At 54.6% G+C, this 20,051-nt stretch overlaps 7 protein-coding genes across 7 annotated transcripts; 3 read left to right on the plus strand and 4 right to left on the minus strand.

Annotated features, from left to right (window-relative positions):
- Positions 1–111: 111 nt before the first annotated feature.
- Positions 112–1,381, minus strand: LTHEOB_2541 (Inositolphosphorylceramide-b c-26 hydroxylase; the record flags this gene model as incomplete). Its single annotated transcript, XM_035511365.1, has 3 exons — positions 112–265; positions 316–564; positions 612–1,381. 3 exons carry the CDS (start codon positions 1,379–1,381, stop codon positions 112–114), a joined length of 1,173 nt encoding a protein of 390 aa, XP_035364250.1.
- Positions 1,382–2,755: 1,374 nt separating this feature from the next.
- On the plus strand, positions 2,756–4,286 carry LTHEOB_2542 (uncharacterized protein; the record flags this gene model as incomplete). The annotated part of the gene is made up of 2 exons (XM_035511366.1): positions 2,756–3,360; positions 3,524–4,286. The coding sequence occupies 2 exons, from the start codon at positions 2,756–2,758 to the stop codon at positions 4,284–4,286; spliced, it is 1,368 nt and encodes a 455-aa protein (XP_035364251.1).
- A 257-nt stretch (positions 4,287–4,543) lies between these two features.
- On the minus strand, positions 4,544–5,857 carry LTHEOB_2543 (Dienelactone hydrolase; the record flags this gene model as incomplete). The annotated part of the gene is made up of 3 exons (XM_035511367.1): positions 4,544–5,082; positions 5,130–5,561; positions 5,623–5,857. 3 exons carry the CDS (start codon positions 5,855–5,857, stop codon positions 4,544–4,546), a joined length of 1,206 nt encoding a protein of 401 aa, XP_035364252.1.
- A 2,603-nt stretch (positions 5,858–8,460) lies between these two features.
- Positions 8,461–10,274, minus strand: LTHEOB_2544 (uncharacterized protein; the record flags this gene model as incomplete). Its single annotated transcript, XM_035511368.1, has 7 exons — positions 8,461–9,031; positions 9,112–9,403; positions 9,463–9,623; positions 9,679–9,908; positions 10,005–10,030; positions 10,089–10,132; positions 10,261–10,274. The coding sequence occupies 7 exons, from the start codon at positions 10,272–10,274 to the stop codon at positions 8,461–8,463; spliced, it is 1,338 nt and encodes a 445-aa protein (XP_035364253.1).
- Positions 10,275–11,707: 1,433 nt separating this feature from the next.
- LTHEOB_2545 (Conserved glutamic acid-rich protein) lies at positions 11,708–14,618 on the minus strand (the record flags this gene model as incomplete). Its single annotated transcript, XM_035511369.1, has 3 exons — positions 11,708–11,733; positions 11,785–13,345; positions 13,410–14,618. The coding sequence occupies 3 exons, from the start codon at positions 14,616–14,618 to the stop codon at positions 11,708–11,710; spliced, it is 2,796 nt and encodes a 931-aa protein (XP_035364254.1).
- Positions 14,619–15,146: 528 nt separating this feature from the next.
- On the plus strand, positions 15,147–16,801 carry LTHEOB_2546 (Coatomer subunit protein; the record flags this gene model as incomplete). The annotated part of the gene is made up of 3 exons (XM_035511370.1): positions 15,147–15,149; positions 15,203–16,657; positions 16,712–16,801. The coding sequence occupies 3 exons, from the start codon at positions 15,147–15,149 to the stop codon at positions 16,799–16,801; spliced, it is 1,548 nt and encodes a 515-aa protein (XP_035364255.1).
- Positions 16,802–17,228: 427 nt separating this feature from the next.
- LTHEOB_2547 (Anaphase-promoting complex component cut20 apc4) lies at positions 17,229–20,018 on the plus strand (the record flags this gene model as incomplete). Its single annotated transcript, XM_035511371.1, has 7 exons — positions 17,229–17,451; positions 17,533–18,506; positions 18,581–19,109; positions 19,245–19,270; positions 19,322–19,388; positions 19,437–19,592; positions 19,642–20,018. The coding sequence occupies 7 exons, from the start codon at positions 17,229–17,231 to the stop codon at positions 20,016–20,018; spliced, it is 2,352 nt and encodes a 783-aa protein (XP_035364256.1).
- Between the last annotated feature and the right edge of the window lie 33 nt (positions 20,019–20,051).

A 20,051-nucleotide genomic window follows, 5' to 3' on the forward strand; every position in this document is an offset into this window, starting at 1 on the left:
GGACGTAATCATAAGACATGCAGGCCGCCCGCTCCCAAGTCCTCCGCAAGCATCGTCATTACAAGTACAGTACAGCAACTACATGTACAGCTCGAAGCATATCCAAGCACTCTAGGCAGTCTTGACAACCTTGGGCGGCGGCAGCGCCAGCTCCGTGTTGAACACACGGTCCCAAAACTTGCTGGTGACGCCGAAGCCGTTCTGGTAGTCGGCGAAGTGGTGCTCCAAGTGATACTTCTTGAGCTCGCGGTAGTAGGCGGGAAGGCTGACGGGGCATTAGCTAATGCGATCGGCTGATTTACGGGGCATACTCACTTGCGGTGGTGCAGGAAGTAGTGGGTCAGGTCATAGCAAATGTAGCCGAAGATGCCGCCGCAGTACACGGCAGTTGCGGCATACCAGTTGTAGAAGAAGACGGCGTGAGCCAGCTTCCAGAAGGGGCTCGCAAGGACCAAAAAGAGGGTCGGAGGCATCACGAGCCGGTACTTGTCCATGGGCAAGTAGTGGTGGATGCCGTGAAGGAGGAAGTGAAGCGTGATGCCGACGCGGTTGTCGGGAAGATAACTGCCAATTGTCAGTCGTGGTCACCAGCACGGAGAAAGGGAGCGTACCCATCCAGATGGAAGAGGAAGCGGTGCAGAATGTACTCGACCAGGGTCCAGATGAAGAGTCCCCCGACGAAGTACGAGCCAAGCTGAGTGAAAGGTAGTTGCTGGCTAGCCACGTAGACTCCGTACGAGACAGGAGGGAGCCAAACCGTGGGAACGACCCACCACGCCGTCAGGCTCAAAGGCTCGAGGAAGTTGCCAAACAACGGAGCTGATTTCCCGCCCTTGTAGTGCCTTGGCCGGTGGACCTGCTCCAAATAGAATTCCTTGGAGAAACCGCCAAACCAGACCTGTGGAAGAAGCGGCTTGCTGAGATCCAAGAACTTGTGCTGCTTGTAATCGGAGTTGAAGTCCGTCTCCTTGCTCAAGTCTTCGGCCGACGACATTCCGGTAGCAGCGAAGACGTACTTGGAGCCGCCATTGGCGTTCAACTCCTGCAGCCCTTCCTTGGTAGGCGGCAGCGGCACAATGCCGTCGGGATGGTTGCTCTTGGTGGCAGCATCCAGCACCTTCTCGTTGGCGACGAAGCCAACCAGGTGCTCGTCGAGGATCTCGTAGGCCGAATCCGAATGTGTGTGCGAGACCTCATCCGCCAGTATGTCCGTTATATCCTTGCCGCCGTATTCGAGGATCAGGTCGCCGCCGCCGGGGTGGTCCTCGACGAAGGAGGTGATGTCGAAGACCTTGGAGCCGATGGTGACATAGCACGACTCAGCCGAGTTATGGGCCTGGACTTCGGCCTGGGTGATGGTCGGGAGGGTGCGGCCAGGCATGGTGGGTGGTGCGCTGCGGAGGATCGCGAAGTCGTCGGAGATCTTTGCGGAGGGCAAAGGGAGCAACCACGGGGAAGCGCAGGGGGGAAGAACGCGAAAGACGCGTCTAGAAGGCTTTTATTTGGCCTGGACTGGTGTTTATTTCTCCTGAGAACTGGTGGCGACGGAGCGCGTCGGAAATGAAAAACAACGACCAAGTAGACTTCGGGGAGTGATCGGACCCGGCGTGCGCTGGACCCTTGGACGGTCTGGAGACCCTCGTCTGACACTGGCGCCTTTCCCATCCGCACCCAACCGCGCCAGGCCCACCAGGGCAACTTCTCTCGTCATTATTCCTCGCTGCCGCTGCCGTGCCGTGCCGTGCAACAGGCCGCTGCGGCATCTCGCTGCTCGTCTCTCGCCCAGCCTGTGCCTTCCGCATCCCTCACCGCCTTTCGCAACCATGCTACGTAGCACAGCGCACACCAGAGATCTGCAATCCTGCGAACTCGCATCTCTGCCACTGACGATCGATGCCTCGGTTGAGGGTCTGGATCTGCGCATGACCTCTGACACTTTGCGAGGATTTGCCTAATCGGGAAATTCGTATGAATCGGAGTAGTCCGCACATTTATAGACCACGCTCTCTTTGTTTCTGATCTCTATACCACTCTGCTGCTTTTGCTTCTATCACACCGCTTTTTACTAAGCTGTAACGGATCTATGCTGCGAGAGTGAGGCTGACTAATGCGCCATCATATTGCAGAGTGGTATTGCAGCCGAAGGCTTATTTGAAGAATAGCAGGGCCTTGGAACAGGGGGAAACTACGCCCTCCAGAAGACAAGTATATTTTTTTTTACCGACACTTGTGAGGAATTAGTCGACTTATGTATGCAGTTGAAGCTATCGTCCGGACAAGAATGTACAATTATCAATTAGACATTTTCATCCAGACGATAGCTTCAACTACCCACGATACAAGATATTTGTTTCGTTTCTCTCTCCCTTTTTTTTTGTCATAAAAAACAGCATATATGGGTGGCTGAAGCCATCGTCCGGACGTGAATGTAGAGTTGTTAATTCGACATTTTCGTCCGGATGATAGCTTCAAACACCCACACAAGTCGAATAATTTCTCGCAAATGCTGTGAAAATCATGTCCTTTGGCTGGCATATTCTAGATTAGAGCAGGTCTCGTAAAAGTCTCACTTCATTGTCAACGTGCCTCACACTCGACACCTAATCTTTCACTTTCACTTTCACTCCCACTTTCACTTCACTTGGGCTGACGTGGGTGATCCTCACCAAGCATGGAGTAAGCCTCCTTCAAATATTCTACTCGTACCGTTCACACCTTCTCTCCCCCGCTCCACCCACCTCACCGAACAGCCACGATGACGGACAGAAAGCGCCGCAGCGCGCTCGACCGCTTCCTTGACCCATCACCGCGCTACCCGTCCCTGTCACCCGACATCGAAATCGGACCCGATGGCAACGCCATCGTAGACACAAGCAATGGCGTCGACGAGGTTTATTTCCTCTCGAGCCATCCGATCTCCTACAACGGCCCTCTTGAAGGTGTACAGAGCAACGACGAGCAAATTGACAACTACGTCAGCCAGTTCCTCATCAAAAAGGTTAAATACCGACCCGAAGCCAAAGCTAAAGGCTTGCAGGAAGACGATGGCTCTACCGAAGCTGAGACCGAAGCCGACAGTGTTGAGGACGATGACGACACTGACGAAGACAACCAGGACAGCTCCAGTCGAGACAGCGGCGAAGTTGCGCAACCTGACAACATCTTCGACACCCAAGCCAGAATCTGGCGTATCATCCTCAAGCGCCGCGAACATGCCGCCATCGTACAGACCACCGAGGCTTTGAACCAGTCACTGCCCGTCAGCGACGCCTGGCAGACGCACCTCCTCGTCAACGCTACCATCAGGAAGATCATCTATAGCCTGGAGGGCAAGTCAACCCCAACAATACCTGTTGAGAGGTACAAAGGCAAAGAATGAACTGACTAATCCCATAGCAGCCTCACTCTTCATCCTCCGCGACTCGCGTCACTCTCCCCGCTTCCGCCCTTCTATCGTCTGCGCACACCCACGCTGCCCGCTTCCCTCGCGCTCCATCACCACTGCTGGCACCGCCTATCTCAGCCTCGAGTCCGTCAACCCTTCAGCTCTGACTCGCCCCGACGGAGGTGGCCTCCTCATCACGCCAGGCATCCAGGTCACCGACGACGATTTCATCCCGGTCTTCATCCGCTCGGCTCACAAGACATCCTCCTTCGCCACCTCCACCAGCAACGGCATTAGCAGCAGCAGTAGCAACTACAAGCCCGACTACCGTGGCCCCGGCACCGCATTCGGAAAGCACCCTCTAGCCGGTGGCTATTACGAACCTGAGGAGGAGGACGACGACTCCAACGTCACCGTCCACGCCTCCCTCTGCATCCCCTGCCTCCGCGACCTCTACGTCGGCGCCGCGATCCCCGAGATTGCCACCGACACCACCACCACCGTCTTCCCGAATGCCGCGAGCAGCAACAATTCTGCCGACGACTGCCAGCAAAGCAGCAGCACCTCAGGAGTAGCGGCAAACCCGGAACCAGGGCAAGATCAGGACAACATGCCCGGCTTCGCTGAACCCGGACTCGAGTGGCCCGCCAGGGCATCTAGCAGCAACAACACCAACGGCGGCGGCGGCAGTGGCTGGAATGCCTTGAACTCGAAGAAGACGGAGGAAGGCGATAGCAGCAGCGGCGATACTGGTCAGCAGCAGCAGCAGCAGCAGCAGAAGCGTTACCCTGCTTTCGGTATCCCGCAGCTAGATGGCATTGGCGAGACGCAGAGCGGTACTGGAGGCGGCGGCAGCTCTGGACCCATTTCGAGCGGTGGTCTCGGATGCGCCATCATGTGAAGGCAAAGCCTCATCAGAGAGGCAGGCTGCTGGTACAATCTAAACCGACACTTCGTGCCTAAAGGAAGGGATCCAAATAGTAATTGGTAAAAAAAAAAAAAAGACGCAAGTCCAGCTAGCAGATAGGTTGGGTAGGGAACCCGTAGGCAGATCAAAGCAGCAGCAGCAGAAGACTACCAAAACACACTTCATTAAACATGAACGTATGGAGTATCTACGTGAAGTCATCCACAACCAGACAGAGTGAAAATGCAGCATTACCAATCCGCAATCAGCTCATTCCAGGGCTCCCTATCCTCATCCACCACTTTTCTCGCGCTCTCCTCCCCAACAACTGGCAGCTCCTTCACACCCTTCTGCTGCCACTTCTCCGGTACGTCCTCAATGTCCAGAAGCCCCACCTGGACCAGCACGGCCGCCTGGTCCCAGTAGACGTGCTCGCTGAACAGCTTCCCACCGCGCAGCGCCACGATGTTGACCAGCACAATTTCGACAGGCAGTCCAGTGGGCGGTATGCCAGGCAGGATCCACGGCATGGGCTGGGCGTGCTTGAAGCTGACGAGCAACTCGTCGACGATGCGGTCGACGCCGATGGTCCGGGAAATCAGGCGCGTTTTCAAGCCGGTGGGCGGATTCGCGCGTGGACTGATTGACGGCAGGAAGTATTCGTCGTAGAAGCGGGCGAGGTCCTCTTTGCCCTTGGCGCCGGTCATGGTCGGCGTGTAGGTGACGTGAGGCGTGTGGAGGTCGGTCATGGTGTTGAGAAGCTTCTCTGTGTTGGGCGTGCGGAATTTGTCTATTCACGTGAGCTCTTGTCTGCTTGTGGATAGGATATTGACTCACGCTCCTCGTTCTCTTCCCAGACAGTTTCGATGTCCAGCTCGGCAGAGAAGCCTCGTCGGACGGTGTCAAGAGAGCGGCTCCATGCAACGGCGTCGGCGACCTTGTCGTACTCTTCCAGGTCGTGTTCGGCAAACCCAGGCTCGACGCCTTGGTAGGTAAAACACGGGTACTTCAGCTTTTGCATGCCGCCGGTGCCGATTCCAGGCGTTATCTTCTTGGTGATGGTCCTTCTCTTGCCTTGAAGACCCAATATTTCCGTGTTCTTGTTCACGCCGATTTGGGTTCCGGCAAGGTGGACCATGACGCGTAACGAGGGCATGAACTGCGTCTGAGGGTCGGGGATTGACGAGGGATAGTAGGCGACGAGAGCGCTGAGCTTCAGGTCTTGGCGAATAAACGTCTCGAGGCAGACGGAGGCGGCGTCACCGAAGGCTGCAAGAGTAGAGCTTAGCTAGGCGACTGGACAAGACGCCGGGGGAGTCTGGAGATATACCTACTATAGCATAGGTGCCGCCTACACCAAGACTATCTTTGAGTGAATGCAGCGTCTTGACATACTGCTTACCGCCGTCACCAAACGGCAGGTAATTCACCTCGAAGCCTTCATCACGCCATGCCTGCAGGGTGAGGTCGTCGAAGTCGTCGCTCTCAGCCGTCACATATAGGCGCGGAGTGGTAGCTCGCCAGTTCAGAAAGGCGCTGCCGCCGTGGATCTTTAGGGTAGCCATGGTGGGGTCTGAGGATGTCGAGGAGAACGAGCATGCCACGCGGAAGCTCGAGGGGCAGGGCGGTTGTGAGACATGCTGGGAGTGTGCCAGGTTCGGTCCATGCCGGCCACGCGGGGCACAACACGCGGAACCTCACGTCGACGTCATGGCTGCAGGGGTCTGGAGCTCTGGCCTCCGAGCTGCATCGCATCTTATCTTCCACGTGCCATGGATCACTTCGCGAAATACTGTCGAGCTTCTACGACTCATGAGCTTGCTAAGGCGGTCAGCTATAATCAGAGCTCGTGTTTGCTTAATATCCGTAGAAATCTGCCCGCCTGTGCACAGCTTGGTTTTCAACACCAATACCAACAACAACACTATCAATTATATTCCTAGCCTGGTCTAGTCATCTAGGCAAATATCGCAGTCACGAAATACAATACTATATCTAGACGCTAAGGAGATTATGCTGCGCGATGTACCTACAAGTGTAAAACACCAACCAAGCCAGCCAACTTGCACACTGACGCTGGCAGCTCAAGGAATGCAGTGGGTTTGCTGCAGTAGTATGCCAACGTAGTCAAAGCCAGCGTACAGACATCCTCAGCGAATTCACACCCAGAGTCAACGCTTCGGGTGGAGCTCCGCAATCTCGACTGCTGCGGTACTCAGTGAACCAGCCATGCGACAACCTCAGCTGACCGCCTCCGCCAGCAGCTTCACGTTCAAACCGCCAAGTACCCCTGCCCTATTCGCGACGGCTCGGATTGGCTACAGCATCTCTGTTCCGTAACAGCGGCGACGTATCAGAAGAAGTGGATCCACCCCCCAGCGCTGAAACGCGTCGTCGAACGTGCGTCTGTTGCGAGCCAGGTCCTTGGGATCCAGGTACGATCGTACCTGACATTAATTCCAAAAGCTCTTTATGTCGCCAAATTAAGCCGCTCTATGTTTTTCCTTAATGTACCGCCCCGTGCATCTTATCCACCTAACCGTGCAACAACATCGACTTTGTCCAAGCGTTCAAGTAGCGCCGAATGCTTCCAAAGCCACGGGAACATGAGTGATAGTGTCGCTAATAATCGCCTTACTTCGTCTGTGCACATTCGGGAACAGGGGTAAGGCTGGTTGTCAGGGGCCGGCCCGGGGTGGAGGTTGTGGGTACAGAGGTGCCAGACGAGGGTTGAGGCGTGGTGGAGACGGGCCCGAGCACCATGTGTGTTATCGACGGATTCCAGCAGTGCCAAGGATATTCACAGGAGGATTTAAGAGGGGTCCGGATAGGAGCGCCGACAAATGGCGTGTGCTCTCTTAGTCTTACCGCTCAACAGGAGACAGTAGGAGGCAGAAGGGAGACTGTACAGAATGCTATTGCTGCCGAAGGCTAACGTTAATTCTTTTTCGCTCATGCTGTGGGCAGTTGGCGCTATCGTCCGGACGTAAATGTGTAATTGCTAATTCCACATTTACGTCCGAACGATAGCGCCAACTGCCCACACGAGTCGAATAATTCTTCACGAATGTCGTGAAACCCCACCTATGCTGGGGGCCCGTGGTCACCCCCTGCTATTCTTCGCGCTAGCCTTCGGCTGCAATACCCCTCTGTAGAAGCGCAGCACAGGCCGAGATCCACTGGCGTGGTGCGAGGGGACAGATGTCGTTAACATCACGACAAGCCATGTTACCGAAATAACATCCAACTGCGTTTTCTTTAAAACTTTTTTCCATTCTTTTACTGTATCTCTTGTGCGAGCCCTCGAACCTGCCGAAGGAAGCACATAAATCCAGTTCTTGTGCCATTTCCGTCCTGATCAATGACAGCGCTCTGTTCCCGTTATCCCCGTGACTCTTTCTTGCTTGGTTCTCTCCATGCTTGATGCCCACCCCTTCTAATACACAAATCCCATAAAACCGGCCGAAGATGAATGCTGAGTCTAAACAATCCAACAACCACCCGTCAATCCCATGACCGGCAGGCAGTCCTCTGTGGAGTTTCGCTGGTCGGACGAGGATGGATGGACGAGCCGAAAGATGGAACGTGCAGGCAGCTTGCCCTTGCGGTAGACTGCTTGCTAAGCCTCTGGCGACGCCTCTAAGCGTGCTCATTTTTGTACCAAACCGGAAATCGTTTGCGGCGAATCAACTTTATCCACCCAATTGGCCGGATCCGTCCTGGACCACACGATGCAGCAAAACACGGGAAAGGAAAAAGAAAAGAGACGAAGGGGGAGTCTACATATAGGGTGAAAACGGTGATCTCGGTAGAAGAAGTACAAGTGAGAAAAGATGACCTTGGCCGGGGAAAAAAAAAGTATACGAGGTCATGGAAATGCCTCAATCAATAAGGCATGGAAACATTGACCTCGTTGGTAATTTCGTTGAACGTGAAAAAAAAAAAGAAAGGGCCCAGTCCATCGGGAGCGAGTGCTCCCTTGTTGGAAATCGATGATGTGAAGAATTTGAATACAAAAACTGATACACGCAACGCCGACCACCTTCCCCTACTACCCAAGAATGTCACGCGAGCTAGCAGAGGCGACAGCCCGGGACATATGGTGGAGGGATATCGAGATAATGTTAATGGAGAACGAGGCATTTCTCAATCCTCATGAGAACTCTATTCACCGATCCATGCTCTTTTTGCTTGGCCTTACTGAGCCTTTCTCGAGTTGTACGGGAGTACCTCTCCTGCCGCTTCCTGATGGCGTGGAACGTCCGGATCGGGAATTTCTGGCGCTTCCTAGCCTCGGGTCTTCGAAACTCGTCCTCTTCCGGCCGCTGCCGTCATCCTCGTCGCTATCGTCGGCGAGATCGCCGAGCCCGAACGCCTGACCATCCTCCAGATCAAAATCCCGGTGATCATATGACCGCATAAGGCGTTCACGGTCGCCGAGGCTTCCCCGACCCGCAAAGCCCGAATCATCGCTGCGCCTTGACTGCATTGACCGACGTGTCTGGAACGTTGCAATGCCATCCGTGGGAACTGCATCGCCGAAGGAGTTTGCCAGGGCAGAAGTGCCGTCGGGATCGGTTCTCGAGAGGTTGAGGAGGTAGACGCCCGAAAAAATGACCAAGAAGCCGCATATGAGGGAGATGGTGTTGACCGCCTCCGTTGTGTTGAAGCCGCGGAAAAGAATAAACGAGGCAACGAGCGTGAAGGTCGTAAAAGTAACGTAATATAATGGATTCACACTATGATGAAAGCGCAAGTCAGTAAGTGGCTGCGTTCCAGGACGCGTTGGACTAGACATGTCAACTCATGCAAGACGTACATGTTCGTGGAGAACTGGCTGAGTGCCTTGTTGAAATAGTTCATCTGGGTTAGAACACACACAACCACAACGATCGCAAAAGCGTATGTGCTGGGATGTGTGAACTGGTTCTTGCCCGCAAACGTGAGCTTCAAAGCAATACCGAAAGCCTTGACCGCCATGACTGAGAGCGAGCCAACCGTCGAACAGATCGAAAGGTAGATCAGCGGGTTCTTGCGTCCATATTTGGGCGCGACCTTATAAATCATGAAGATGGAGAAGCCCATGACCAGTATGCAGTAGAACATGAAACCTGTGCAGATTGAGTCAGATAAACGTGGGCCCATACATACTACCTCTTTGTATTCTTACCAGGCTGGATGGCGAAGTGCAGAATCTCATCGACGGTCTGCACTTCCTTGTCCGGGGGAGCATGGAGTACGATTATGACGGATCCAATAAGGCAGGTAGCGCACCCAATCTTGCCCAGAATGCCGAGCTTCTCATTGAGAAAATAGACTCCCAAAACGGCGCTGTGGAGAGTTATAAGCCGAAGCCATCTTTCAAGCATGTTCTGCCCAGGCTTACCCAATCAGTACACTGAGTGCACCCAGCGGCGTCACCAATATAGCGGGCGCAAAGGCATAGGCAGCAAAGTTCGCGATTTCGCCAAGGACCACTTCTTTGGTCAGTACCGGGCCCTGCCAGCAGGTGTAGATGTTCTCACTTGTAATGATGCCTCCCCACCATGTGGAGCTCCGGAGATAGGCAAAGCCCTCTCCGTCGAAGCCATGCTGCTCTCCTGCTTGATTCAAGCCCTTTCCGCCGTGTCGTCAGCCTCTGTCTGGTATGTACGGTCGTCGCGACGTCGAGAAGAGGGCGTTCGCAGGGAAAAATGTGGTTGCGCAACGTACCTTTTTCGTGAGGACGAAGCTCGTGCCTGGACTCCTTGATTAGCCTCGACCTGCAGAGGGGATATACGGGCGCAGGCTGCCTACCAATTGCTAATGACGAAGAAACGGCCAACATAAGGCCGATGTATCTGCAAGCAAAAATACCCAGTCAGCAGACTTGTCTCCGCTGCGGCAGCGCGGCGCTGGCGAAGCGCACTGCTGCCTTCAGCGCTGCGCTGCGACTTGCGCAAGGCATGGCGTAGAGTGGGCGACGCACTTGTCCTCGATCATGGCGACGGCGTGTCAGGTCCTGCGACCTGGCTGGGTGCTCTCAGAGCCGATGCGGCGGCTGGGAAGAGGCGGCGCGTGGTGGATGGTCCGCGGAGCCCGTGATCGTCGCGGCGCCTCGGTCGTCAGTGTGGTGTGGGCGGCAGTGCACAATGGAGCCAGCTGGCCGAGTGGGATGCAGGGCAGCTGGTTGTGAACGGTGGTTGTTGGGAGTCGGTACCGAGCAAGTCTGGTGGGCTGGGGCAAGGCCGGGCAACCGTGACAGTAATGAGGCTGGCGCGCAGATGCTGGAAACGGACGGCGTTGCGTATGTGGTCTGTGTGGCCGGCGTGCCTGGAGGTGCGACGTGATGCGCAAGGAGCGAGCGGCAAATGGGGCCCTGCGAGGAAGTGGAAGCGACAGACAAAAGGCGACTCTGCGACAGCCTGAGCACTGTGCGGCCACGCACGCCCGATATGCAGTCGTCAGGAGACGCCCGTCACGAGTTTTACCTAAGGCCTGGCTCAGATGCAAGCGTTGCAGCTGCCTTCCGCCGCGCCGCTCCAGGCCCAAGCCTGGCCGGCCGCGACTGGGGTGTCCGCAAATCTATTCTTGTCCGCCCTGGTTTCAGGTCCTTGTGGAGTGGCCACGCGTTCCTCACAGGCCGACACGAAACGCGCCAATGATTACTCGCGCTAATCACGTCCTGGGTGATTTTCGCGGAAGGCTGTGCACATTGCTGAGATGCAGAACAGACTGTTGCTATGAACTCCGCGCCCGATCCGCCTCCCCTCCCCTTTTTGGCCATCGTTCAATCTTACAATCGCGCCCTAACAGGAAATGACGCCCCTAATCCAGGGTATCTGCCAGCCTGAGCCCTCTGCTATATAACCCTCCGCCCGTAAAACCTGCGCCACAACGCCTCCCCCGCCAGAATCCTTCCTAAAAAGCTCGGGCGCCGTAGCCACGCGAACCTCGTGTGAGATGCGGAAATTTGAAAGAAGTAGAAAAAGCTGCTGAAAAGAAGAGCACGACCGAAAAAAAAATTTCGAGGGTGTGGGTGGGTTAGTAGAGAGCCTCAACACTTACTGCTTGGTTCGACCCTAGAAGTTAGTCCATTACCTGCTATTCCGAAAAAAGTAGTTGCCGAGAATTCGTCGTCATTGGGATCCGATGGCCATCCGTAATACTGCTACATTTAGATCCGTATCGTATCGTGTGAGCAGGCGTAGATAGCTGGCCCAAGCGCGCTCGGTCATTGTCGCCTTCCGTTCCGAGGTGTCGATGCGGTGTTTCAGTCACCGCTGTAAGGTAAGTGAGATGCTGTGGAGGGTTATGTTGCGACATCATGCTGTGAACGATGAGTGAGAAATTGGGGATCCGTGTCGGCTTTCACAAGGGAAAATAGCGCTCCGGGGCGGAGCGGTTCTCAGCCTTGGCAACGGTCGACTGTGAGATCATTCGGACTTGACTTTCTTTGGCGCTGGACCGTTGTTAGTCTGACGCCACGAAATGGGACACCTGTTCCACACACCTTGCTCGTCGGCCTGGTCATCATCGTCCTGTCCAAGCTCTTCCCAGCCCCGCTTGGCGGAAGATGGGGACGGAACCGCAGCCTCATCTTGCTGCGCTGACGCGGGCCGCGAAAGCTCCTCGTCATCGTAATCAATCGTGTCCAGTTCATCTTCATCCGATGCGTGAGCCTTTGGTTGAGCTTGTCCAGCATGATCGTCTTCCAAGCCTTGTTCAAGCCCTGAATGAGTCTCATCCGGATTATTCTCCGCAGTCTGCTCGGCCTCGGCGTCATCGAACCCATCGCCATGAGACCATCTCTGATCGTCAGCAGCTTGGCCACCGTTGGGCGCACCCAAGCTTTCGTGAACATCTTCTGCTTCAACGACGACAAACTCCTCGTATGATCCCTCGCCATCTTGTGTCTCTTGGGTATTTTCATCCTGTTCAAATCCGTACTCTTCGCCTTCTTCATAGTTTGTCGGGTAGTGCTCCTCACCAGGCATTCCCTGGGCGCCCTCTTGTAAATCGAATGATCCAGATTGGTCATTGAGCTCGCGCTCCAATTCCTGCTCCAGAGTTTCCTCTGCATTCTCTAGCCCGCCCTGGCCATCGGACTGCTCAAACTCCTGATTCTCTTCCACGGCGACAGTAGATTCGACGAACTGCGTATCGGAGCCATTACGGTTCGAGGTTTCGTCTTGCCGTATCGCAGGGACATCTTCTCCGTTTTCGCCGTGGGGTTCGTTGTGTAGCGCATCATCAACGCCTGCCAATGTAGCGCCAGCGTTATTTTCACGCTGGGATACACCCTCGTCGACAGCCGCCGGAGTATGATCGCCCTGCAGGGTGGAAGAGCGGAGAGACGCATCGTCCCTAGCTTCCTCTGCGTATTCACCATCATCATAGTTAATCTGATCATTTTCGCGTGAGTGATCAGGCTCAGAGGCATCTGCCTTTGCGCCTTTTTCAAGGCTATCCTCCTTCTCTTGTGCTCCTGGGTCGTTTCCTTCATCTGACGATTCGTATTCGGGCAAGTCCTCAGGCGCTGGTGACACATAGCCTTGAGGCTCGTGTTGATGAGTCGATACTGAGTCTTGGTTTTGTTGCAAGGTGGACCATTGCTCTTGGGATGCCACACCCAAGACATCCTCTGCCTGAGTCCGGGATTGTTCGACATCGGTCGAGCCAGGCTCGGGTGCTCGTTCACCCGTCGTATGCACTTCTCCGTGGGAGCCCTCGTGTTCAAGCCCTCCGGGCTCGGACGCATGCTCCGGAACAGAGTTATCGGCATGCTCTTCATATCGATCATCAGCCTGCTTCAACGACCTCTGCTCTTCTGGTGCGTCATCGGATCCGGCGTACGCATCTTCTTCCGTAACATCCTCAAGGAACGACAGTTGTGACATGCCCCTGCCATCGGCAATGGCCGCAAGCAAGGCATCCAAACGCGCTGAAAACCTAGTCTTAGTATTTAGTGTCATGTAAAGAGGGCCAGGGCTTTGATGTCCGTCAAGTTGGTGGAGTTGAAGATAAACGTCGAGGACTTGGGCGAAGCTGGTATTGGCAGCATTATCAGAATCCTGAAAACGTCAGCGTTTGTCTCAGAAGTGTCTCATGCGAAGAAGAATAACTTACTTCACTCACGCAAAGCCCAAGTTCCGCAATATCGATCTCCAACTCATCCTCGTCTCGCATTGTCTCACCCAGAACTTGCCTGCAGGCCTGGAGAAGGGAACGAATACTCTCGTTCACCAAGGACTCATCATGGAGAAAATAGAAGCTATCGGAGGTATCACTACCATGAGGAGGGAAAAGGGAAATCTCATCTCCCTGATACACAACTACAACGGGATGCAGGGAGGATGCAGTATGAGGGGATTGATCCCCTGCTTCGGCTTTGGGATCGAAGGGTAGGTGCGAGAAATCAAGAGCTTCTTCAGATTGTTGAGCCGATTGCTCGGGCTCTGTCTGCTGCTCAGCGAAATCTGGGCCAGTTTCGACTCTTTCCTCGTGGCCATCGTGAGGGCTCTCCTTTGCCTGGCTTTGCTTTTCTGATATTTCTGTAGGAAGATGAGTTCCATCTTGAGGCACAGTGGCAGTTGGAGAATCAGGCGTCGGCTCGGCAGGGGTAGTTTCCGGGTGCGCGTCAACGGGTTCGCCGGAAGCATGTGACTCTTCGGTATCTTGAGCAGCACCACTTGGGATTGCAACCGAGTCTTCGATACGAGGATTCACCAAAGTAGTCTCATCGACTGCAGCTTCAGCTGAGACAGAAGCTCGATCCGGAGCCGAAGGTTCAGGGAAAGTAGAGGCTTCGGGATTTTGTGCTTGGACATTGGTTTCCTGATTACCAGGCTCCTCGCTACCAGGAAGTTGGCTTTGTTCTGCGACAGAATGATCGGCAGGCGGTTGTTCAGCCTGCGGTGCTGGCTGAACCTGCGCGGTGGCAGTGTCATCGTAGTCGATGAAATCCTCGGCCTGGCCACTATCTTGCACTTCTACATCAACGTGTTCTGCGGCAGATTGCTCCTGCGGCGCCTCTTTGACCTCGATATCGACGTAACCAACGTCACTCGCATCGGTCAGGTGCTCGTCAGGGACAGACATGTTGTCTTGCATCATACCGTCCTCATCGTCGTTTCCATCGCCATCGAGCATGACATCGTCTCTATTGTCGTGTTCAGAGCGATCGTCATCCATGTTCTCGTCTTCATGATGACTAGGATCGACAGTAAGATCGATGTCGATGTCGATATCGTCGGCGTTTCGCTCGTAGTCTGAGATCTCCATGTCCTCATCAGGTGCGGTCACTTGGAGACCCGGAAGGGTTTGGTTGGTGGTAGTCATGGCCATGACCGACCGGCCTCACAAAGAGTACGGGCGGGTGGGGCTCGTGTGTGGAAGAGGTGCTTCGGTGTAGTCTTGGTTCAAGACAGTTGTAGGGTTGCGGTGCTGTGAATTAGTAGGGGAAGTGGAGAGGACGCGGCGAACATAGGCGCGCTCCGAGCGGATCGTGACTGGCGAAAGGTCCGGAAGTGACGCGAGCGGGCGTTTAACTGCGAAACACCGCCCAGCAGCGTGTGTGATGGGTGAGGCAGTGGTGGTAGCCTGGAGGATCGCAAGTGAGGCAAGGAGCTTGCGGGGGCGCGTTGGCGAAAGAGCTGGAGGCAACAAGGGAAATGAGTGGGCGAACGCGGTGCGCATGCCTGAGTAAGCGCGCACGGGCGCTCCTTCCTTGGCGACCCGGGCTCGGAGGAACACCACAAGAAGCCAGGTGTTGAAGGCGCGGTCCAAACTACGATTCCTTCTTGAACCCCCGCGGCCGCAAGCAATACCCCCGCCTAGTACTTCTCTGCTTTGCGGAGCTTCCCTTGTGTCATCATGGTAAAGATTGTCCCATTCTCACGTCCAGGCCTTACCTGACGCTCTCCTCCTAGGTTGTCCTAGCAGCATCGATATGCACGCGCGGCGGCAAGGCCGTTCTCTCGCGCCAGTTCCGTGAGATGCAGCGCTCCCGCATTGAGGCTCTTCTGGCTTCTTTCCCCAAGCTCGCCGACTCGGGAACCCAACACACCACCGTCGAGCAGGACAACGTCCGCTACGTCTACCAACCCCTTGACGAGCTCTACATGGTCTTGATCACGAACCGCCAGTCCAATATTCTCCAGGACATCGACTCGCTCCACCTGTTTGCCCAGGTTGTGTCCAGCATATGCAAGAGCCTCGACGAGCGCGAGATCCTGCGCAATGCCTTCGAGCTGCTCAGCGCCTTCGACGAGCTCGTCACCCTCGGATACAGGGAGAACCTGACATTGAGCCAGATCAAGACTTTCTTGGACATGGAGTCTCACGAGGAGCGGATCCAGGAGATTATTGCTCGCAACAAGGAGCTCGAGGCCAGCGAGGAGCGCAAGCGGAAGGCCAAGCAACTGGAGATGCAGCGCAAGGAGATGTCCCGTACAGGTCGTGCTGGTGGTGTCCCTCGTACTCCCTCGTACCCCACCTATACGCCCAGCGTCCCCACCACCGTGCCCGATACCTACGACAGCTACAATGCGGCCAAGAACGAGACCAAGAAGCCTATGGCGGTCAGAGGCAAGGGCATGCAGCTGGGCAAGAAGTCGAAGACCACCAATATGTTCGACGCTGTTCGCGCCGATCTGGGCGCGGATGCCGAAGCGTCGGCGCCTTTGGTTTCCAGCACTCCCACGCCTGCTACCGCTCCCTCGGCGCCTGCGCGCGCATCTCTTTCAGGTGACCGTGAGAGCGTCCACATCACTCTTGCCGAGACCATTACCGCTAGGCTCAGCAAAGAAGGGTCGCTTGAGCACTTCGAAATCAAGGGCGATCTGCAGTTGCGCATTAGCGACTCAGCGCTTACCCAGGTCAGGTTGGACCTTGACATGGGTAACACCCGCGGAGCCCAGCTCTCCGCGCATCCTAAGGTCGACAAGCCCTCGTTCCGGAACGACAAGATCATTCAATTGGCGGACGCATCCAAAGGCTTCCCTGTGAATATGGCGGTTGGTGTTCTGAAGTGGAGGTTGGCTGCGAAGCCCGGCGAGATCGATGACCCGCCGATCAACTTCACGGTGTGGGTCAGCGAAGCGGAAAACAACACGTGGAGCGTTACCATCGAGTATGAATTGACCGGTGGGGACACGCTGAAGGATGTCACCGTGACGATCCCGTATAGCACAAGCGAGCCGTCGGTGTCGAGTTTCGACGCAGTATACGAGGTTTCGGGAGATAGTCTGGAATGGAACATCGGCACGGTGGACGCTGATAACTCAACTGGAAGCTTCGAATTTGAGGCCCAAGCCGACAGCGATGCTGAGTTCTTCCCCATGAGGGTACACTTCGCCAAATCGAAGCCATTCGTGGAAATCGACGTAAGTCCATCGTACAACTTGATCAATATGACTCGCCGGCTGACTCTTAGATAGGTCTCGACTGTCACCCTGCTGAACGAGAACCAGGACATCTCCTTCTCCAAGGACATCAAGTCGGTTGCAGAGAACTACGAGGTCGTTTAATGATTGATGTGTGCATGCTTGCAGTCACGAAGGGCGGGAGTCCGGGGCGAGGGCGTGGGTCTAGATCAGGTCCACGGACGCTTTTTGTGGGGAAACAAAGCTGGTTTAGTTTTCTGATAGATGATCTGGTGTCGTGGATCGACAGTGAAAAATCCAGAGTGGAGCTACTGAAAAGTTGAGCCTCCGTAATTTGAACCTCATTTAATCCGAGATCTGTGCAGCTCGTGCGTTGTGACGTAGCAGCCATGATGCGTGAAGTTGGTTGAGTCCGCAGTGCTAGGTGAGCGCATAACACAGCTCGGTGCAGGTGCGAGCGACGCGTTTTCCGGGCAAGCGACGCGACTTCTCGGCTTTCCTCCGCGCCGTCCATGGTGACTTCTTTTCGCAACTCCCACCACCAAACTCGCCTCACGGCCTACAGCTCACAATGGAGCCCTCGGAGGCGCCATCGCTGATGCTGCAGGCCGAGAAGGCCCTGCCGCAGCCTGTTCACCCGCGCCTCATATCTTACTGCCCGACGATGGACTTGGTCGCCGTGATCACCCAAGAAGAGACACTGGACGTCTACAGATTGAACGGCCAACGGGCATTTGGCCTCAAGCGCAAGACCTTCGAGAGCAAGGTCGATTCGATATGCTGGAAATTCAATGGTATAGACCTTTTTCCTCCTAGCTGGGCGGGATATTGCTCAGCACGTGATCCCCCCAGGCGCTGACACACAACCCATTCAGGCCAGCATATTGCCATCGCGTGGGACGATGGCTCCGTCGACATTGTTTCGTCCGAAACAGGAAAGACAGTCAAACAGGTTCGTCGCGAGGCTGCGAGCTTCGCTGCTGATGACGAGTCTACGCCACGCATCTCTTCACTCGCATGGGGTGTCAACTTCATCGATGTTGCCGCTGTGAAAGAGCGCACTGGGGCCTGGGCTCCTAGCGGCATGCTGCTTGATACGACCGAGGATTGGGACCAAAAGAAAGAAGAGGTTACGCTCGACGATTTCCTCGAACGGCAACCAGATTTGGCCAAGTTGGGAATTTCGCCGGACCTTCCTGACCAGATCGCGCTGATAGATGTGCAAGACGCTCTTCCAAAGCTTCCGCTCATCCCAGCTCCGCCGGCAAATCCCTTCCAAATGATGGCAAAGGCGAAGTCGACGGACGCGTTCAGCTCTCAGCAGTCCATTGACGCAATATTCCATTCACAGCACATGCGGGACAGTAATGCTGTAGATGTACTACTCATAGGTTGCGACAACGGAGCTGTTAGCCCTACCATATATGATTCCTTGGAGATTGGCGGCATGCGGATACCTTCTGAATGGTCTTTAATCAATCAGACGCCACTCCTTCACGCCTCGCATCCATATTCCTGCAGCCATCTATCACTCATAGAAATGAAAAGCGAATCATGGGAGCAGCCACGAGTCGCCCTCGTTCCTCTCACGCTTCGATTCATCCCCTCGAACGGAATATACCTCCACCTCATCGCATCCAAAACTGCTCAACTACAAAACCTCCTGCAGTATCTGCAATCATGCCTTCGAACCATCATCGCATACTTCCATAATGCCCGGGACCTGCCTTCGAGGTTTATGCGGAACATCAGCGAGACACTGGAGGAAAAGGGAGAGGGCGACCTCATCTCAAACCTTTACCATCTGGCTGTAACGGGACACTGTCCTCCCACTATCAAGGAGTGGTTGGTTGATGAGCTGGCAGAAAATGCATGTAAAAAAACGTTCGCAATTTTTGGTACCAATTGCTAACACTTTAGTAGGGTCACAAAAGATGGGATCAAGCTGCTAGCCAGGGCTACACCAAGGTATTAGAAATAACCCACGAAAATATCATACCTGCTCTCGACCGAACAAGCATTGTGGTGAGCATGCTTCGTGGTCTTGCTCGCTACACGGGGTCTAGTAAAATCATCAATGTCCCCCCAGAGGAACTTAGCAATATCCTCGATACCCTTCGCTGTCTTCGTCTTCTTGCACACAATGTATTGATCTACGCTGGAGAAGAGCGGCGTCAGTTCACCGCATTCTCTAAATGGCTCCGTTACGAGATCGACACGCAGGCAACCGATCCCTCTTCACAGTCTGCAGAAGAGGCAGCAGACAGAGATCCTGGTCTTGATCATGGCCTGCTGCTTGCCTACATTCCTGGTGCTCTGACCAAGAGCAAGCTCGCACCTTTCTTGAGACGCCAAGCGGATATAGTCGACCCCAGACCCGAACTTTTGGCATATGAGCACGTAAAGCTGAACATGAGCACCCATCGTCAAGATGGGTCGATCCCAAATGGAAGTTTGTGTGCTTGGACTCTTCAAGAGATTTTACAGTCACAATGCCGAGAGCTTTTCGCACAGATGACGGCTTGGCAAGCAAAAAATAGCACCATGGATTGTGGCGTGGTATTGGAAAATGGAGCTCTTTCTGAAGCCAGAGATGTGAGGATGGTCTTCGAGGTATGTGCAATGTTTACTCGATAACACCGAGTATCGCTGACATCTTCATAGAAATTAGAGGATACCTCTGATATCTCGACCTATTTGGTTCTTGTTCCTCAACATGCTAAGAGTGAGGGTAAGGTGAATGGTTTTTCTGATAACTACTTGAGCTAATCATCTTTAGTACGGCTCCATCGCATTGTCCATTGCGACATATTCAATGATATTGAGCATTCTGTCCGCTCCATGCAAGCTGTTACCATCCAGTTCCGTGGCTGCGAAATCAAGGATGTCAAATTCGTCGACGACAACACCTTCATGGTCCTCCTTCGTAGAGATGGTCAGCCCCCGCAAATCCGGTCGTTCCAAACTCTGCTGACACAAACCAGACTCCTCTTATCTCCTTTCCCTCCCATATTCCTCCTACGCTACCGAGCAGACCCCCAGTACCCTTCATCACTCATCGGAGCCTATGTTCCAGCCCGCTAGCGCTTATTCTCTGCCTGATGGCATGCCTTTACCAGACGATTCCCGCCAAATTTGGGACTTGGACACGCCTGATTGCTGGGCACCATTTGTGAAACACGTGTTCCCCTCGAGCGAGCGCTTCACGCCGATCAAGATCGATGTCAATGGCCGCAAGGATAGACGCGTCGTATGCGTTCTGGGCGATGATCTCAAGCATTACAAGATCTACGATCTGGACTACGACAGCGGCAAGGAAGGGGAGGGAGATACAACAGTGGATACGATCATGAGTGGCTGAGCACGCAGCACTCGACGGATCAAGGATGATAAA

Source organism: Lasiodiplodia theobromae, assembly GCF_012971845.1.
Source record: "Lasiodiplodia theobromae strain AM2As chromosome Unknown scaffold_6, whole genome shotgun sequence".
Classification (NCBI taxonomy): domain Eukaryota; kingdom Fungi; phylum Ascomycota; class Dothideomycetes; order Botryosphaeriales; family Botryosphaeriaceae; genus Lasiodiplodia; species Lasiodiplodia theobromae.